This window comes from Glycine max, chromosome 14 (assembly GCF_000004515.6).
Source record: "Glycine max cultivar Williams 82 chromosome 14, Glycine_max_v4.0, whole genome shotgun sequence".
NCBI lineage: Eukaryota > Viridiplantae > Streptophyta > Magnoliopsida > Fabales > Fabaceae > Glycine > Glycine max.
Window position 1 is genome coordinate 40745549 of NC_038250.2, and position 20264 is coordinate 40765812.

Sequence of the window (20264 nt, forward strand, 5' to 3'; positions counted from 1 at the left end):
TTTATTATGCACAAACAAATAAAAAGTAAAATCTTGTGGGGACAATTGCTCCCACATCCTTATACATAGATCCACCACAACTTGACAGATGAAGGAAAGCATCAAGAGCAAAAGCAAAAAAAAGCTTCTGGGTAGGTGTGAGAAAAATAATGACAGAAAAATAAAGTGTTGAGTAAATCCTAAAAGTGTGAAAAAAATATACTAGAGTGTGTATTAACTTTACAGTTCTTTGGTACCTAAAAAATATAGTATTTGAATAAAGTGGATCTCCGAAGGAAACACTATATTCTATCTCTTGTGTGTGAAAGAGAATGAAGAGAATATTGTAATATTGTTTAATATAGTGAAATATTTTTTAAGTTTATCCTACCTTGGTATAGAGATTTTTCACGTTAAAAATTGATATTCATTTCTATTGTTACACATATTCATGTTATTGCTTTTATTGTATTGTGAGATCCAATTTAGCTTACACTCACGTTACGCTTGTTAAGCCCTGTAAAAAATGGAAAGAGAAGATGAAAATAATTTGGTTGTGTTTTCATTTAGAATCATAGAGACAATATATACACAAATACATATCTCTAATTAGATGATTCTGCTCCTATAACTCAACAATCTATTCCTACAATCAAGCCATTCTAATGTGACTGACTGTTACCATATTTAAAGCAAGAATCATGTGATACAATTAACTCTCATAATAACAAGAATCATAGAATATTGACTTTTCTAACACTTCCCCTCAAGTTGGAGAGTGGATATCAAGAACTCCCAATTTGCGCTTCATTGTAAGAAATGATTCCTTCCCTAGTGGTTTAGTGAACACATCGACAACTTGTTCTGTTGAAGGAACATACTCAGTTGCAACTGAACCATCTTGAATTTTATCACGAATAAAATGACAATCTATCTCTATATGTCGCGTTCTTTCATGAAATATCGGATTAGATTCAATGTGAAGAGCTGCTTTGTTGTCACAATACAACAGTATTGCCCTTGAGTGCAATATCCCTAAATCCTTCAACAATGAACGTAGCCAAGACAACTCACAACATGCGCCTGTCATAGCTCTATATTCTGCTTCAGCTGATGATAGAGAAATTATCTTTTGTCTTTTTGTTTGCCAAGAAATTAGAGAGGATAAAAAAAACACAATACCCTGTAGTTGATTTTCTGGATATTGGACAACCTCCCCAATCTGAATCACAAAAAGCACATAAAGATAAATCATTTTAGGAAGAGAAAAATAAACCTTGACCTAGATTGTTCTTTAGATACCGCAATATTCGCATGTCAGCTTCCATATAAGGTTTGCGAGGAGCATGCATGAATCTACTCAATATGATCACTGAGTAGGTGATATACAGACGAGTAACAGTCAAATAAATTAGGCGTCCTACAAGTCGCCTATATGGGGATGGATCTTTCAACAATTCTCCTTCATCTAACAATTTTACATTTTGCTCCATAGGAAAATTCACAGGCTTAGCTCCCAAACATCCTCCATCTTTTAGAATTTCCAAAGCATATTTTTTTTTTTTTTGCAAAATGAATATTGTGGAAGCAAAGCTTCATGATGAATCAACAATGATTCAAAGGTGTTTTGATGATAACAATGATGACAACAAAAGATGATGACAAAGGTGATGAACAAAAAGCTCAAAAGATCAAAGAACAACTCAAGTGAATCAAAGAACATCTCAAGTGAATCAAGAACAGGTCAAGAGTTCAAGAATCAAGGAGAATTCAAGACTCAAGAAGAAAGCCTAGAATCAAGAATCAAGAATCAAGACTCAAGATCTCAAGATCAAGATTCAAGACTCAAGATTCAAGAATGAAGAAAAGACTCAATCAAGATAAGTATTAAAAAGTTTTTTCAAAACTTTGAATAGCACATGAGTTTTTGACAAAACCTTTACCAAAGAGTTTTTACTCTCTGGTAATCGATTACCATATTATTGTAATCGATTACCAGTAGCAAAATGAGTTTGAAAAAGTTTTCAAACTGAATTTACAACGTTCCAAATATTTTCAAAAGGCTGTAATCGATTACAAGGTTTTGGTAATCGATTACCAGTGTCCTTGAACGTTGAAATTCAAATTTAAAAGTGAAGAGTCACATTGTTTCACTCAAAAGCTTTGTGTAATCGATTACCAGTGTTTGTTTCTGAAAAATCTAAAGATGTAACTCTTCAAAAAGGTTTTGACTTTTTCAAATGGGTTTTAAGTTTTTCTAAAAGTTATAACTCTTCTGAATGACCTTCTTGATCAGACATGAAGAGTCTATAAAAGCAAGACTTTGTTTTACTTTTCCAATTAATCTTATACAATCCTTTACAAGCCTTGAATCTCTTTGAACTTCTTCTTCTTCTTTGTACCAAAAGCTTTATGAAGTTTTATGGTTTTCTAAACCTTGAAAACTTGTGCTATTCATCCTTTTCATTCTCTTCTCCCTTTGCCAAAAAGAATTCGCCAAGGACTAACCGCCTGAATTCTTTTTGTGTCTCTCTTCTCCCTTTTCCAAAAGAACAAAGGACTAACCGCCTGAATTCTTTTGTGTCTCCCTTCTCCCTTGTCAAAGAATTCAAAACGACACAGTCTGAGAATTCTTTTGATTCTTCCCATTCCCTAATACAAAAGCGTTCAAAGGTTTAACCGCCTGAGAATTCTTTTGTATCCCCATTCACAAAGTATCAAAGGTTTAACAGCCTGAGATCTTTGTCTTAACACATTGGAGGGTACATCCTTTGTGGTACAAGTAGAGGGTACATCTACTTAGGTTTGACTGAGAACAAGAGAGGGTACATCTCTTGTGGATCAGTTCTAGTGGAGGGTACATCCACTAGGGTTTCAAAGAGAACAAGAGAGGGTACATCCCTTGTGGATCTTTGCTTGTAAAAGGTTTTTTACAAGGTTGAAAGAAATCTCAAGGACCGCAGGTCGCTTGGGGACTGGAGGTAGGCACGGGTTGTTGCCGAACCAGTATAAAAACTCTTGTGTGTTTGTTTCCTTCTTCCCTACTCTTTTACTTTTCGCTGTGCATTTAATTTTCGCTTTTACTTTCTGTTAAGTTTCTCTTCTACTCCATATTCTCTTAACAACATAAGTAAAATTCTTAAAAGAGTAATTTTTTTAATTGGTAAAGTTTTAGGAATAATTAATTCAACCCCCCCTTCTTAATTATTCTAAGGCCACTCGATCCAACAAATATACCTTTCTTTGACCGAGAAACCTCCATGCCCGAAAAATACTTCAAGTCACCCAAATCTTTAATCCATAATTGATTATGCAAAAACTTTTTAAGAGCAATTATGGCATTGGGATCATTACCAGTTATAAGGATGTCATCAACATAGATCAATAAGGCAATAAATGATTTGCCTTTCTTACACGTAAACAACGAATAATATGCGTTTGATTGAATAAATCCAGCACCTTGAATAGCTGTAGAGAACTTGGCAAACCATTGGCGAGAGGCTTGTTTTAATTCATATAAGGATTTGTTGAGGCGACACACAAGGTTCTCCCCCTGTCACTGAAAACCAGGAGGAAGAGACATATAAATTTCTTCAGAAAGATCTCCGTGAAGAAATGCATTGTGGACATCAAGTTGATGAAGTGACCAATTTTGAGCAGCTGCCAAAGCTAATAAACAACGTATTGTAACCATTTTAGCAGTAGGTTAAAAAGTGTCATGGTAATCAATCCCTTCAAGTTGTGTGTAACCTTTTGCTACTAACCGTGCTTTATACCGTTCAAGAGAACCATCTAATTTGCGCTTGATTTTATAGACCCAACGACAACCAATAACTTGCTTTCTAGGAGGGAGAGGTGTGAGAAACCAAGTATTATTGGCCTTTAAAGCAGCCAACTCAGATTGCATTGCTATTTGCCAATGAGATTGGGAAGCAGCTTGTTCATAACATGTAGGTTCAACATCATTAGTAATAGTAGAAATAAAGGATCTATGTTGTGGTGAGTAACAATCATATGAGATAAAATTGTAGAGAGGATATCATGTATCTTTACTTGGAAAAGATGACGAGAATGACAATGATTCGGGAGAACTTACTGGATTACAAACATAATCACTCAAGGCTATATGAGGGACATGAGCTTTTTGAGAATGACGCAAAGGGGTTTTTGGAGAAGTAGTAGTGGCAAGGTTAGATTTTGCATGTGTTGGCTGGATGGGTGAGGAATCTAAGACAACAATGGGTAGGACATAATCTGTTTTAGTTGGGGAAGGAGAAATGGGTTCATAGGGAATAATATCCTCATGGAAAATAACATCACGACTAGTGAAGACTTTATTGGTTTCAATATCATATAATTTGTAAGCTTTCTGACTAATTGGATAACCAATAAAAACACATTTGGTGGCACGAGGAGCAAACTTATGGGGTACATGAACCTTTGTAGCATAAGCTAGACATCCGAAAACTCTAAGGTGGGAATAAGAGGGAATTTTTTTATAAAGTTTTTTGAAAGGAGTTTGGTGAGAAAGTATAGGTGTGGGCAACCTATTAATTATATGAACAACAACAGAGATATATTCTGCCCAAAAGTGTAAAGAAAGATTAGATTGAAAACGAAGAGCTCGGGCTGACTCAAGGATATGTCTATGTTTGCGCTCAACCACCCCATTTTGTTGAGGTGTGTAAATGCAAGAATGTTGATAATTAGTGCCCTGTTGGGAAAAAAAATCCCGCATAGAGAAAAACTCTCCTCCATTGTCAACCCGAATATTTGCAATTGTAGTATTGAATTGGGTTTTCACATATGAGAAAAAAATTGGTTAGAATTTTTTTTTCTCACTTTTATAATGCATTAGAAAAACCCAAGTAAAACGAGAAAAGTCATCCACAATAGTCAAAAAATATTTTGCACCAAAAAGGGAAGCAACTTTGAAAGGCCCCCAAATATCACAATGTATTAATTCAAAAGGTTTATCAGAGGAAATTGAACTTGTGGAAAAAGGAAGCCTAGTTTGTTTTGCAAGAGCACAAGCAGTACAATCATTATTTTGCTTGAAAGGGAAATGAAGGAGGTTTTTGGCCATAAAGTCTAATCGAGAAGAGGATAAGTGTCCTAGACATTTATGCCACAATATACTTGTGGTGTTTGAAGTGGAGGCAACTTTGATGGTATTTACTTTGTGTGTCTTATTCATTGAAACCAAGTAATAGAGTCCATCTCGTTGTTCACCCAAACCAATCGTCATCCCCGTCATCAAATCCTGCAAAATACATAATTGAGGGAAAAAGGTTACTGAACAATTTAATTCTCTTGTGACTTGACTCATAGACATCAAATCCACCTTACAAGATGGTACCCCAAGTACATTCTTCAAACAAATAATAGGACTCAAAGGTAAATTTCCAGTAAAAATAATTGGAGCTTGATCTCCATTTGGCATAACAACTGGTGGTAAATAAGGGTTTCTTTACTGTTGACAAGTAGAGATGGAGAAGAAGTTATGTGATTTGTTGCACCACTATCAATTATCAACTTGGGTGCGGACAAACCTGAAGAAAAATTGACATTATTTGCCTTGGGAGTAGCTGATTGAGATGCTCCATTGTCGTGCATAATAAACAAAATTTGTTGTAATTGTAATTCAGTCAATCCATTCACAAGGGGCTGAACATGTGCTGATGGGACCATTCCAGGATGATCGGAATGGTGAAGAGAGTAAGAGCTATTGGAATCTTTTTTGTTTCCATCGTTAGCCATAATGGTTTTAAAAAAATGGGAAAGAGAGAAAGCAGATCATCACTACTCTGATGCCATGTAAAAAAATGGAAAAAGAAGATGAAAATAATTTGGTTGTGTTTTCATTCAGAATCATAGAGGCAATATATACACAAATGCATATCTCTAATTAGATTATTCTACTCCTATAACTCAACAATCTATTCCTACAATCAAGTCATTCTAATATGACTGACTGTTACCATATTTAAAGCAAGAATCATGGGATACAATTAACTCTCATAATAACAAGAATCATAGAATATTGACTTTCCTAACAAGCCCAACACTATTAGTCGAGTCTACTAAGTCTGAGTAATACATAACTACACATGTTCCTCAAGTTGTCTACTCGATCGATCATCCCTCATGTAAACATGCCAAGTCTGAGTAGTACATATGTCACCCAAACTCTGAAGCAAACAGAAAGAACTTATAGTTCAATAACTCCAAAATTGATAAGTTGTAAACAATTTTAGGTACTTTTGATTAAATAAAAACAAGATGCTAAATTTTAGTATTGATTTGCTTTTAACCAAAATATAAATTACATCACTTCAAAAAAACCAAAAATAAATGAAAAAATCAATTTAATTCAAAAACAAATTTGCAAACATTCACCCTGAAAAATATATCTACAACATTTTTAAGTAGTGTCTAGTTTTGATTGCTAATCGATGGATTCTCCCAACGACACTCGCTTGTGCATAGCAACTATTATCCCTAAAATGTAATTTTACTTCGAAAGACTTAACTATAAATTTGATCTCTAAAAGTATTATGTTTTGTAGTTCATATATAAAAATGTTATATGTTTTTTTTTACACAAAATGATAGAGGACTATCCAAGAAGAATGAGTTTGGCTTAGGCGGGCTCAACATGGATGAACCAATAACTTGAGCAATGAGTAAGAGATTTCAAGAAAAGCTTGACAAGAGACTAAATTCTCTCATGCAAGAAAGAAAAGAAGAAGTGAAGTTCATTTATTTTAGAAACTTTTAGAATAAGATTCATTTTCGTTTTTAATTATATTTTTGGGCCTATTTTTGGACTTGTAATGGGCTGTTACCTTTTTTATTGTTATTTTTAAGTCTTTTAATTATTAGATTAGTTATTGGGCCTTGGGCCTAATTTAGGATTATTAGTAGGAGTTATAAATAGACTCCTTAAACACTTTATTAACAGTTTTGATGAAATTTTCATATTAGACACGATTAAGATTGTCTTTTTTGGTTCTTGTGTAAAACCTTAAGTTCTTATCAAAAAATTATATTCTTTGTGGTGAATCATCATCAACTTATCAATCTCCCAAGATTGTGGCATTGTTCTTTCCATCTTCTTCTCTAATTCCACTTTTTCCTTTTATTTTCCCCAATTTCATAGCGTCTCAAATAGGTCCCCAGATTCCTGATGCTAAAAATTGGATTCACAAATCAGGGTTCCATCAATTGGTACCAGAGCTTTGGTTCTTGAAATCATGTGTTATATATCCTGTTTTTTTTGTTTCATGTGTGTTTCCTCCTTTGTTTATTCTGTCATTTTTTTGTTTAACTCTATATTATTATTTTATCTTCATTTGTTTTATTTCTTTGTGTCTATCTTTCTTTATTGAATTATATCTAGTATCAATATCTTTTTATCTTCTTTTTTATAAATATAGTATTAAATTTGTGCAAAACAAAGGAAAGAAAGTAGTTAAAAAAAGAAATCCATTTTTTAGATTTGGAGGCAAAATTTTGTTACAGTCTGGATTTGGATTATCCCAATCACATATTTGCATTCAAATTTGAATTGTGTGCCAAAAATAAAATAAAAAGTGCAGAGATAAAAAAAAGGAAGCAAAAAAAAGAAGAAAAATGAAAAAAATTGCATACAGAGTCTTTCTTGTTTTTAAATATTTCTATTTCTAAAAAAAAATTGTCTTGTTGGTTACTTACATATAGTATAGTTCAATTTTTGGACTATCTTTTTCTTCATTCTGGAGTCTTTTGGTTTGTCTTCCTTGTCATTCCTTTTGAGTATTCATTTCATTATTTTTGCTTGTCATTAAAGTTCCTTTGTTTTGTCTTAGAGTATTTCTTTTCTTGGCTTCTTGAGTTGAGTTTTGATTTGTGACATATTTCACATTGAATACTTCTTGATTTTGAGCTTGAAGGTTCTGCATAAGAACTAAAAAGAAATAAGAGTGGTAAAAGGCAAAAGTGCATATTATAAAAGAAAAAGCCTTGAAAGAGTAATACATAAGCGAACTTGAGTGAAACACTAAGTTGAGTGGTGAGGTCCTATTCTATTTTCTACTTGTGCACTAACTTTTCTTGTAGGTATGGCTTCTACAAGTACAAATGTTACTCCACCATCTCCAAAAACTGCAAGGCTCGGGGCGGAGATGATTAAACTTGGTGAGCAAATGAGAAGAATGAGTTATGAAGATGAAGAAAGGATGGAGAGTATGAGAAAGGAGAATGAGGAGAGTTTGGGAAGAATACACAGGAGTAGTGAAGCTTTAAGTGCGAGGATTGAAAATATAGAGCGAAGAAGAGAGGACATGATGAGAATTCTAAAACTGCCTAAATACAGGGACATATGACCAGGAGTAGGACCAAACAGTCAGTAGATAACTTCCAACAAATGATATCAAGCATACTTAATAAGGCCCGAGTGGAGAAGGATGAAGGCTCAGAGGCAGAGGCACTACCAAGAATATTAATTGTTGCTGAAGGCCCGGACTAATTTGAAGGCCCATGGCAAATATTTTCTTTTTTTTCAAACTTTTTGCAACATTTTTTTATAATGCTTTCTTTTCAAATTCGTCTAGGATAATTTAGGCAATTTGTTCAATAGGCAATTAGGCAAATTGTTCAATAGGTAAATAGGCAAACAGATTCAAGAGCCTACTAAACCCTAAACCCCTAAATTCTTCCAGTAAGCCAAATTGTCCCCAATCAAAATTTGTAATAGAATTTGAAATAGAATTCAAACAGAATTTTTTTGACACAAAATCTAAAAGGAACAAGAACAAGAACGAAAACAAGAACACAAACAAGAACTAGAATAAGAACGAAAACAAGAACACAAACAAGAATTCAACAAGACATAAACAAGAACACAACAAGATGCAAACAAGAACGCAACAAGACGCGAACAAGAACACGAATAATAGAAAAAAAAACACGAACCTAAGACAAATTACAAAGAGAAAAAAAAATAAAATTGGATAGGATACAACCTGTAACAAGAGTCGAAGTTGTGATACCAGATGATGTGATCCTTACTAGGAGTGGATCGCTTGATACAGGTTACAGAGTTTTGGATGACGCTACTTTCAGTGAGGGAAGATAAGTCGGGGTAGGCGCCACAAGGATTACCTTGATAAGTCTGAGATTGGTTCAGCGAGGAACCCAGAGAGAAGTTCTCACAAATTTTATCAAATGCCAAAAGTTCTTATATTGAAAACGAAATCCATACATATAGTATATCTAAACAAAAAAATAGAAATAGACATGGGCCTTCAAAACAGTTTGGGCCAAAATTACAACAAAAAAATTATAAATAAAAAACATATTTGACATAGGCCTTCAAATTGGTCTAGGCCTTCAGCAACAATTAATATTCTTAGTAGTGCCTTTGCCTCTGCCTCTGGGCCTTCATCCTTCTCCACTTGGGCCTTGCTAAGTATGTCTGATATCATTTGTTGGAGGGTATCCACTGACTGTTTGGTCCTACTCCTGGTCATAAGTCCTTGTATTTGGGTAGTTAAAACTGCCCAAATATAGGGACCTATTGTCGCAACCTACCTTTCGGCGGGAGGGCGACGCGGGACTTGCGGGTGCATCTTCCAAAGAAGGAAAACGTGCGGAGTTGCCACCAACGTTTATTCGAGGAAAACGTCGAAAAAACCAGAAAAGGCGTGGTCTACGAACTTTAAGTGAAAGGTTCGGGAGTTGTATTTACACACGGGAAGGTATTAGCACCCCACGTGCCCATCACAAGGGACGACAGTCTTTAATCAAGTGTGCAAACATGACTTCAATTTGTGTTATCTTCCCTTTTTTACGTTCTTATGTCTTTTTATGCCTTTTTACATTTTTTTATCTTTTTGTGGTCGACAAGGGTGTTTCTCTTGCTCCTACGTATTCCTCAATTGTGATAAGGAAATCAGACCTACGTAGTTCTTTGAGAACTGAGCATTGGTTAAGTTGTTTTTATCCTTTTTGCAAGATATATTTTGATTGAATGAAAGGTCATTTAAGGCGTTGAACCATTAAACAATCTTTCGGTTCTTTTGAAAGGAGAGAAAACATTAAGGCATTGGACCATTAATGATCTCTTGTTATTTTTGAAAGAGGTAATAAAGCTACATGTTGATCTTAGGCTTTTTTAGAAATCTACGTTTAACCAATAAAAGCGGAAAAAACCATTTCAAGGCGTTGGACCTTTAAAAATGGCTTTTAGGTGATGACAAAAGTTTGATTTATGAATTGATTTTAGCCTTAGTTTCACTTTGGTTATTAGTCAATTCGATTAAGAAAGAAAAATTTCAAAGAAAAACGTCCGATTGATTTTTTTGATTATTTTTACTAAAAGATATTTTTTTATTATTATATTATTATTTTGCCTCTTTTTTGGTTTTAAACGTGGTTACGGCATGACCGAACGGTCGGATTTCATTTTAACAGAAATTAAAAGATGTTACAATTCAAATGATCAGTGGAAATTTATTTTATTTTTTTATTAGGCGAGAAAATGACTTAAATAAATGACTAAAGCACGTCAAAAGGGGTACGGAAAGTAAATGAAATGAAAATAAAAGCACGCGAAACAAGTGGGGACCACTAAGGGTAAATAGAATGAATTGAAAAGTTTGATTTCGGAAACTTACCAGTTGAAGACCGAAGAACGACGAAGAACGGTGGAAAATCTTCAGAAAATCGCCCATGGAAACGTCTCGAAAGCGTTAAGGAAGCACTTCGGCTTGGATTTTCTTCACGAAAACAATTTTTCTCACTAATTTTAAGTGATTCTCAGATACCAAGAGGGTTGAACATTTTTGTTCTGCCCTCCTTCCCCTATTTATAGGGAAAAAGAGGGAGGAGCTTGCCACCCATCTCGCCTAGGCAAGCTAGGTTGCTTCCTCCAGAAGGCACCGCCTTCTGGTGGAACTTCCTGGAAAGCCCAAGTGGGCCTGATTGCTATTTGTACCCCCTGTTTACTAAATACACCCCCTGTCCCTTTTTTTTTGCTGATTCTTTTTTCGTAACGTTACAGAACTTTACGAATTATGTAACGATACTTGTTTTCTTTCCGTAATGTCACAAAACCTTACGGATTATGTAATCATCCCTTTTTTTGGCTTCCGGGAGGTTACGGAACTTCACGGATTGTGCAACAATGCTTCCTTTTGACTTCCGACATGTCACGAAACTTCACGGATTGTGCAACAATGCTTCCTTATGACTTCTGGCATGTCACAGAACTTCACGGATTGCCTAACGATGGGTGCCAAGTACCTCGAAGTGGTCAAACGAGGGTCGCATCCCAACAAACGGATGGTCCCTAGACGAAATTAGGGTATGACACCTATGACCAGGAGTAGGACTAAACTGGTAGCAGTCATATTTAACAAGGCCCAAGTGGAGAAGGATGAAGGTCCAGAGGCAGAGGCACTACAAAGAATTTTAATTGTTGTTGAAGGCCCAGATTAATTTGAAGGCCCATGCCAAATATATTCTTTTTTATATTTTTATTTTTTTTGTTGTCATTTTGGCCCAAATATATTTGAAGACCCAAGCCTATTTCTATCTTTTGGTTAAGATACACTATATGTATTAATTTCGTTTTCAATAGAAGGACTTTTGACATTTGAAATTTTTTTGTGAGAGCTTCTCTCTGAGTTCCTCCCTGAACCAATCTCAGACTTATCAAGGTAATCCTTGTGGTGTTTACCCTAACTTATCTTCCCTCTCTAGAAGTGGTGTCATCCAAAACTGATGAGGATCCTAAGACTGGCCAAATACAGGGACCTATGACCAGGAGTAGGACCAAACAGTTAGTGGATACCCTCCAACAAATGGTAGCAGACATACTTAACAAGGTCCAAGTGGAGAAGGATGAAGGCCCAGAGGCAGAGGTACTGCTAAGAATATTAATTGTTACTGAAGGCCCATGCCAAATATGTTCTTTTTTTATATTCTATTTTTTTTCGTTGTCATTTTGGCCCAAACTGATTTGAAGGCCCATGTCTATTTCTAATTTTTTTTAGATACACTATATGTATTGATTTTGTTTTCAATAGAAGGACTTTTGGCATTTGATAAAATTTTGTGAGAACTTCTCTTTGGGTTCCTCGCTGAACCAATCTCGGACTTATCAAGGTAATCCTGTGGCGTTTACCCTGAATTATCTTCCTTCACTGGAAGTGGCATCATCCAAAAACTCTGTAACTTGTATCAAGCGATCCGCTCCTAGTAAGGATCACATCAAAAACTCTGTAACCTATATCAAGCAATCTGCTCCTAGAAAGGATCACATCATCTGGTATCAGAGCCAAGTTCTTGTTATAGGTTATATCCTATCCAATTTTTTTTCTCTTTGTAATTGTAGGGATTGAGGGAGTGAAGGTGAAGATCCATACTTTTAAAGGGACTTATGATCCAGAAGTGTATCTTGAGTGTGAGATGAAGATTGAGCAAGTCTTTGCTTGCTACAACTACAACGGAGAGAAAAAGATCAAAATGGCCTCCCTGAAGTTTGAGGGATATGCCTTAGTGTGGTAGAATCAAGTGATGAGTGATGTTAAAAGGATGAGAATGCCTTTGATTAATACTTGGCAAGACATTAAGAGAGTTTTGAGAGAGATATTTGTGTCATCATATTATGCGAGAGACCTTCACAACAAGCTTCAAAGACTAATTCAAGGAAATAGGAGTATGGATGAGTATTACAAAGAGATGAAGATTTCCTTGATTAGGACTCAAATTGAGGAGTCTCAAGAGGCCACCATGGCAAGGTTTTTGCATGGTCTGAATAGGGAGATCCAAGACATTGTAGAGTTGCACCACTATGCCTCTTTGGAGCATCTCATTCATCAAGCTATCAAGGTGGAACAACAATTAAAGAGGAAGCAAAGATACAAGAAGTCCCTCTATGACTCTTCAACTTGGAAAGATAAGGAGACATTCAAGAAGGAGGGAGGATCTTTATTCAAATCTCATGAAAAAGGTGTTGCCCTTGGTAAAAATAATTCTAACCCTACTCCCACTTCTTCAAAGGCGAGTTCTATTAAATGTTTTAAGTGTTTGGGAAAGGGTCATATTGCCTCCCAATGTCCTAACAAAAGGACTATGGTTGTGCTGGGTAATGAGGATATCATTAGTGCATCTTCTTCTAGCTCTTCAAGTTCTTTTAGTGAGAGTGAAAGTGAATGGGATGTACAACCCCTAGAAGGTGATCTTTTGATGGTTAGGAGGTTAATGGGGAGTGTGTGTAAGGATGGAGATGAAACTCAAAGGGAGAACATTTTTCATACTAGTTGCATGGTCATGGGGAAAATATGCTCTATTATTGATGGGGTAGTTGCACTAATGTAGCTAGCCAAAGATTGATTGAAATGCTTGCTTTGAAAACTTCCCCTCACCCTGGGCCATACAAACTACAATGGTTGAGTAAGAATGAGGAGCTAGTTGTAGATAGACAAGTTTTGATATGCTTCTCCATTGGAAAATATGTTGATGAGATACTGTTTGATGTAGTCCTTATGAAGGCTAGCCATCTCTTACTTGGAAGGCCTTGGTAGTATAATAGGGATGTCGTCCACAATGGTGTCATAAACAAATTTTCATTTGTACATAAAGGGCAAAAGGTTACCCTTAAACCTTTGTCTCCAAGTTAGATTTGTGAGGATCAAATAAAAATCAGAGTGAAAAAAGAACAAGAGAGAAAAAAAGAGAAAAAAACTGATGAAAAAAGAGAGAAACATAAAAGGAGAGAAAAGAAATAAAAGGGTGGAGATAAAAAAAAGTGAAACTGAAAAAAAAAAGATGAAAATCAAGAGAGGAAAATACAGAGTTTGTTCATGAAAGAAAAAGAGGTGAAGAGAGTGCTACTAGGTAGGCAACCTATGTATTTACTAATGTCTCGTGATTATTGTTTGTCTTCTATTGCTAGTTTTTTTCCTCTAGGTGTGAAAGAATTACTCAAAAAGTTTGGGGACGTCTTCCCCAAAGACCCCCCCTCATGGGTTAACTCCTTTAAGAGGGATAGAGCACCAAATTTATCTCATTCTAGGAGCTTCCTTACCAAATAAGTCAACATATAGAAGCAATCTGGAAGAGACAAAAGAGATCCAAAGGCAACTGGAGAGCTTGATGAAAAAATGATGGGTGAGAGAAATCTTGAGCCCATGTGCTATGCCTGTCATCCTTGTAAATCAAACTCTATCTCAACTTCTAAAGTACGTGGTAGGTAAGAATTTGAAAGCTTGGGAGGAATGCCTACCTCATGCTAAATTTTCTTATAATAGGGTAGTAAACTCTACTACTTATTCTCCTTTTAAGGTAGTTTACGGTTCTAGTCCATTGTCTCCTCTTAATTTGTTACCTTTGTCTAACACTTTTGCTAGGATGAATAGGGATGGACTTTCTAAAGTCAAATTTGTCAAGAGTTTGCATGAGAAGGGGGAAGCAAAAATTGAGAAAAAGATTGAACAATATGCTAGATATTCCAATAAGGGGAAAAAGAAAATGGTTATCAAACTAGGTGATTGGGTTTAAATTCACTTGAGAAAGAATAAGTTTACTTCCAAACGAAAATCTAAACTTCAAGAAAAGGAAGATGGTCCTTTTCATGTTTTAAAACGCATCAACTATAATGCATATAGAATTGTTTTACCACTAGACTATGGTGTAAGCAACACTCTTAATGTTAGTGACTTGACTTGATGTAGGTATCTTTGACATCAATTCAAGGGCAAATTCTTCCTAAGAAGAAGGGTATGATAGAGAACTATCTAAGGAGAAAGAGTTTGACTTAGGTGGGCTCAACATGGATGGACCAATCACTTAACAAGGAGTAAAAGATTTCAAAAAAAGTCTGGCAAGAGACCAAATTCTCTCATGGAAGAAAGAGAAGAAAAAGTATTTTAGTAAACTTTTAGAATAAAATTTATTTTCGTTTTTAATTATATTTAAGGCCTATTTTTAGGCTTGTAATAGACTACTATCTTTTTATTGTTATTTAAGTCTTTTAATTATTAGATGAGTTATTGGACATTAAGTTTAATTTAGGATTATTAGTAGGAGTTATAAATAGACTCCTTAAACACTTTATTTGCAGTTTTGATCAAATTTTTAGATTAGGCACCCAGTTAAGAGAGTGTCTTTCTTGATTCTTGTGTAAAAACTTAGGTTCTTATAGAAGAATTCTATTATTTGTGACGAATCATCCTCAATTGATCAAACTCTCAAGATTGTGGCATTATTTTCATCTTCTTCTCTAATCCCATTTTTTTTTCCTTTTATTTTTTCCAATTTCATAGAATCTTAAATAGGTTCCCCAGTTTATGGATACTAAAAATTGGATCCGCAAATCAGAATTTCATCACAAAAGACAATTATGTCTTTTCATTCATGACACCCTTGCGAGCAAATGAGCAACCCGATTTACTTGCCTCTAGATAAAATGCAGCTCGACGTTATGAAATTGAAGAAGCTTTAGTCTACATTTGTGAATTAAAATGTTATCAGGTTTTAATCCTCAAAATTATTTTAAAAAAATTATAGATTAAAAACATATTTGAACTAATTTTGAAAAGAGGGTGCGAGACTCAGGAGTTCTAGAATTTGCAGTTAGGAAGTTGCGCAAGCAGATATGCAAAGTCCATGACATGTGAAATCATTTGGTTCCAAAGCAAGGCATTGTTGCAGAAACCAGTTCAAATTTTCCATTTTCAATATCTAAGCTGGGATCAACAATGATCTCTAATTTCAGAGGGCCGTTCTTTCCTTGTTTCAGCAACATTTTCAGAAGAATTAACCATACACGGTAATAGTTTAACTTATCAGGAAGATGTTTTTCCTGCAATTGCAAGCTCTTACCCACCTCTAATGTACTGGTACTCGGAAGTCCTTCCCCAGAAAGTCTCGGGTCAATAGCAAGTCTTCCAATGGCATCTTTATCGTTTCTTGGACCAAGATTTTGGTTATTCATTTGCTCTTTATAAGCTGAATATACTTTTCCAGCCTTGATGTTCCCAAACAAGATTTCTGCGGCCCTGTTCTTAACAAGAATTGGCATGTAATCTGATTCGTCCCAGACATATAGCTGCCAAAATTGCATCAATAAGCAATGTTAAGATTATAATTTTACAAGAATAATCTAAATGTTACAAATCAGATGCATAACAAAACTTGTATGTTCCCTCATGTTATCTGATCTCTATAATAATTATGAAACAAATAGTGGCACCAGACACATTCAAGTTTACTTCAAAATTTTAGACACTTGAAAGATGCCTCACATTTCATCAATTTGGCTATGGATAGTTTTGTTTCATTTATAAGAGATATGTGGAATTGTAGGTTGCTCTTTGACAACAAGAAGTGTCTTTCTACTTTCATATGAATGATGATTATGAATGTATCATTAAACACAGCACATAAATTAATCCTCAAAGCCTAGTGAGTGATTGAACAAGATCTTGATGAGGAGAAACACATGAGCAAGATGCATGTACATATATTTACCAAGAAGGGCCGATATATCGAGCATATAGAGTGAAGGCGGCTTGAAGTTTTCCAACAGATCAGTGGAACAGCATTTTGCTCAAATCTGAAAGAAGGGGAAGAGTTATCACTGATCATAATGGAAGGAACAACAAGAAGGCTAAAGTAATTATATAAACTAGCACTTTGAATCTAAGGGTGAACCACAGAGCTGGCAGCCAGTGCATAAGAGATCATCCACTAATTCGTTATCCTCAGTTCTGCAAACTCTCCTGCTAATGAAAACCTTCTCTTTCTTGGTATCACCAAGAGTCCTGGAGGTATGTAGTGGAACAATTTCACCAATCGATGCACATACTATAGCCTTGCAGGATGTTGTTAGCTGAGAGACTTCCATAAGTGAAAAGCAGTCCCTAGGCTTTTCCTCTTCAAGCACCGTCCAGTTTCTAGGCAGATGCTCTATTTTCTGTGTCTATCACATTCAGTAGATTCATCAGTATATCTTAACCAATACAGTACGGACTATGGATGAAGCATATTGATAGTTTTAGTAAGTGAAATACTAACGTAGTCAACTTATCAATGACAACCATTTTTGTTAATGAAATTTGAATCTAAATATGAAATGAACATGATATAATAGTCTCGATTACCAGTATTTATGTTTGCAAGATAATGGAATTACAATGAAACCGGACAGGCATATAATATTAGTGACATGCTATATAATAAAACAAAAGGATTTGCTAGCTTTTAATATCTTACTTGCCTCAGGACAATTGACACAACTAGAGGTATCAAATGGATGGATGAATTTTGAATTGAAGGTAAGACTGTTGCATTTTCATTGTCCCACCTTCCCAATGCAATTGAATGTGAAAGAAACAAAATGTTGGATTGACATTCAACAGGGTTTTAAACATAAAAACACACACACACTAAAGCATTAATCATTTATGATCTGTTAAAAATGTATTAGAAAAATTCAATCCATTCATGACACAATAAAAAATCATCCAACTCATCCATAAACCTTTTTTTAGGGATGAATATTCAATTCATCTATTTAAAGTATCTTATATTTTACTTTTTCAAAAAAATTATAAATAAAATTCAATATTTATACAGTCTTATACTCAAACACCAGAGTCTAAAACTTATCCCTCAAATACCTATGCTGAAACAATGAACTTTGAACTATTTGACCCAATGAATTACAAAAATATGTTACATGGTTCAATATCCACCCAAACAAATGGTGATCCAATCCATTGATTATTATTTTTTTAATGGGATGGATTTGTTGGATTTATACATGAGTCAATTGGATGATTGATGGATAAATGACACACTCGTCTAACATAGCACATAGCACACTCATCAAATACAGGACATGAATTGGACAGACAAGTGCACAGATTTGGATTTTGTACTTATTTTTTTCTCTTTTGAATACACCTATGCTATTTGCTATGTGACTTAATCTTCAAACAGCAGAAGTCCTAATTTCTTATCCTAAACTTTATGTGATAAATGCAACAGACGATGCCCTCAGCCTAATAACGTAACCAAAGCCATAGGATATTAAGATGTAGTGTGCTAATGATACTTCTATGGTTTCATGATGTATCCTCACACCCTTGTCGGAAATGTATAATAGGGGCAACAATTACAGGGCAAAGAGAATACTTGATTGGACTGCAACTTAATGTTGCAAATGGTTGACCGAGACTGCTGCACCCATTTTATGACCCTCCTAAGCTTGTCCTTTGTTGTTGTCCCCACACGGCAACCTGTTACCAACTCTTCAACAGCTGCACAGAAACATATTGTAAAAGTTGAATCCTTTTAAAAGCATAGAGTAACTAATTGTATCCGCATTCAATAATTCTTGTTGCACATCACATGGTATCTCACATCTGCATGGGAGGGTAGAGAGTCTTAGCAGAACCAGCTGCAATCAGATGGCAAAAACTGTGCACATGTCTAATGTGGAGGTAATCATTAGCATGAGAAAACACTTACATAGGCAAGAGAAAACTTAGTTTCAGTACCCCTGGTATTGTTTTAAAACTTTGTACCCCATTGCTCAGAGGCTCTTCGCTATGCGAAGGTATGGGGGAGGGATGTTGTACGCAGCCTTACCCTTGCATATGCAAAGAGGCTGTTTCCGGATTCGAACCCATGACCAACAAGTCACCAAGGCACAACTTTACCCTGGTATTGTTTTGCAATCAAAATTAAAGTTTCACTTTGGTAGCCCATGCAATAAAAGTTTACCGTAAAGGTTGTTGCTAGTTATGATGGTGAAAGTGAAACTCTAATATTGATTATAGATAATATAAGAAACATTTAGAGCATCTCCAATGGGGCAACTATGGTGGAGTTGCTAAACTCACTTTTGACGGGACCTATAATGACTCATGAGATTTAAGAACTTCAACAAGTTTTCTCTATAATGGTACAAATTACAATCCTCAAAACTTAAAAAGGGTCTAATAATTGTCTCACAATTCTTGAAAACTGTTAAGAACGGTTGCTTATATAAGCAACAATTCTTATACAAGAACTGTCACATCAATTGCTCCAATTGTGAAACAGCATAACAACATATTCTCAAGTTTAAGAACCTCATGCAACTCTCATCAATTGCTCTTCCTGCACCTAGTTTCGTCCTTTAATTTTTGAATTAACACTGAAGTATGCGTATGTGTCTGTGTTCTGTGAGTCAAATTAGTTCTCGAGAACCGTCTAGATTCCATGCACTACGATTCTTCGCACAATCACGCAGTCAGCAAATTGAAACCATTGGATGAAGATCGAGTAATATTTCATCTCGACAAATCAAACTTAAAATACGAAATGGAGATATGAGGTCCAATCTTTATTTAACCGTCACAATTCACTGACTGAGTAAAGCAGTAAAGGTGTGTTTGAAACTCCGTTTAAAACATGGTGAACGCAAATTCCAACTATTTTGCTCAGCCACAATCATTCAATTGCTTTGGAATGTGCAAAAACATAGAAACAAACACACACTGAATGTATGAAAAAATTTGATGTTTTTACTCATGAATGCAGTAATTAACAAAACAATTGAATTTATTAACTCATGAAAGAAGAGAAGCACAGAAAAAACAGACCCTTTGAGAGAAGTGATTGGTAAGGGTGAACCAAGCAAAGCAGCGAAGACCACTGAACGGTTCTGGCCTCAACGGCGTTTCCATACTTCGCAATCTTGAGATCTGCCACGTGTCAAATCAGCATTAGTTAACGGCGTCAACTCATTCAATAGCTAGCTACGAGTTTCGAAGAAACGGATGACGGATTGATTTTACTCTGTAACAAGACGACATCTCCGGCTGATACCATGGACCCCATTTGCTTCTGCCAAAGAGAAACCACAAAAAACGGCATCGTATCGTCGCCGACTTCAATGTCGGTTCGGGTTAGGTCGCGTCCACGTTTCCACGATTTGCACTGGGGAATAAGAAAGAAAAAGGGACGCAATTAAGTTAACAGAAGAAGAAGTCTAATAATTAAGGGAGAAACCTGAACGGGGAAGGAACGGTGAACGAAGACGAGAAGCTGAACGAAATCGCCGATGCGAGAAGAGGTTGTGGAGAGGTCTATGAGAGGACCGTACCATCCAAATGCTGAACCCATCTTCTTCTCCTTCTCTTCTTTTGGCGCCAACAAATGGTTCGTATTCTTGTAACCTAGGCCAAGAGCAACAACTACTTTACTTTTATGTCTTTTTAATTTTATTCATCTAAGATATTTTATTT

At 35.4% G+C, this 20264-nt stretch overlaps 1 protein-coding gene across 1 annotated transcript; it reads right to left on the minus strand.

The window, feature by feature from the left end:
* Nucleotides 1-15623: 15623 nt before the first annotated feature.
* LOC100816843 (uncharacterized) lies at nt 15624-20204 on the minus strand. Its single transcript, XM_006596237.3, has 7 exons — nt 20029-20204; nt 19815-19956; nt 19620-19721; nt 18166-18290; nt 16662-16948; nt 16498-16582; nt 15624-16075 (listed from the first exon to the last, which is right to left on the minus strand). Exons 1-7 carry the CDS (start codon nt 20140-20142, stop codon nt 15647-15649), a joined length of 1284 nt encoding a protein of 427 aa, XP_006596300.1. The 5' UTR covers nt 20143-20204; the 3' UTR covers nt 15624-15646.
* Between the last annotated feature and the right edge of the window lie 60 nt (nt 20205-20264).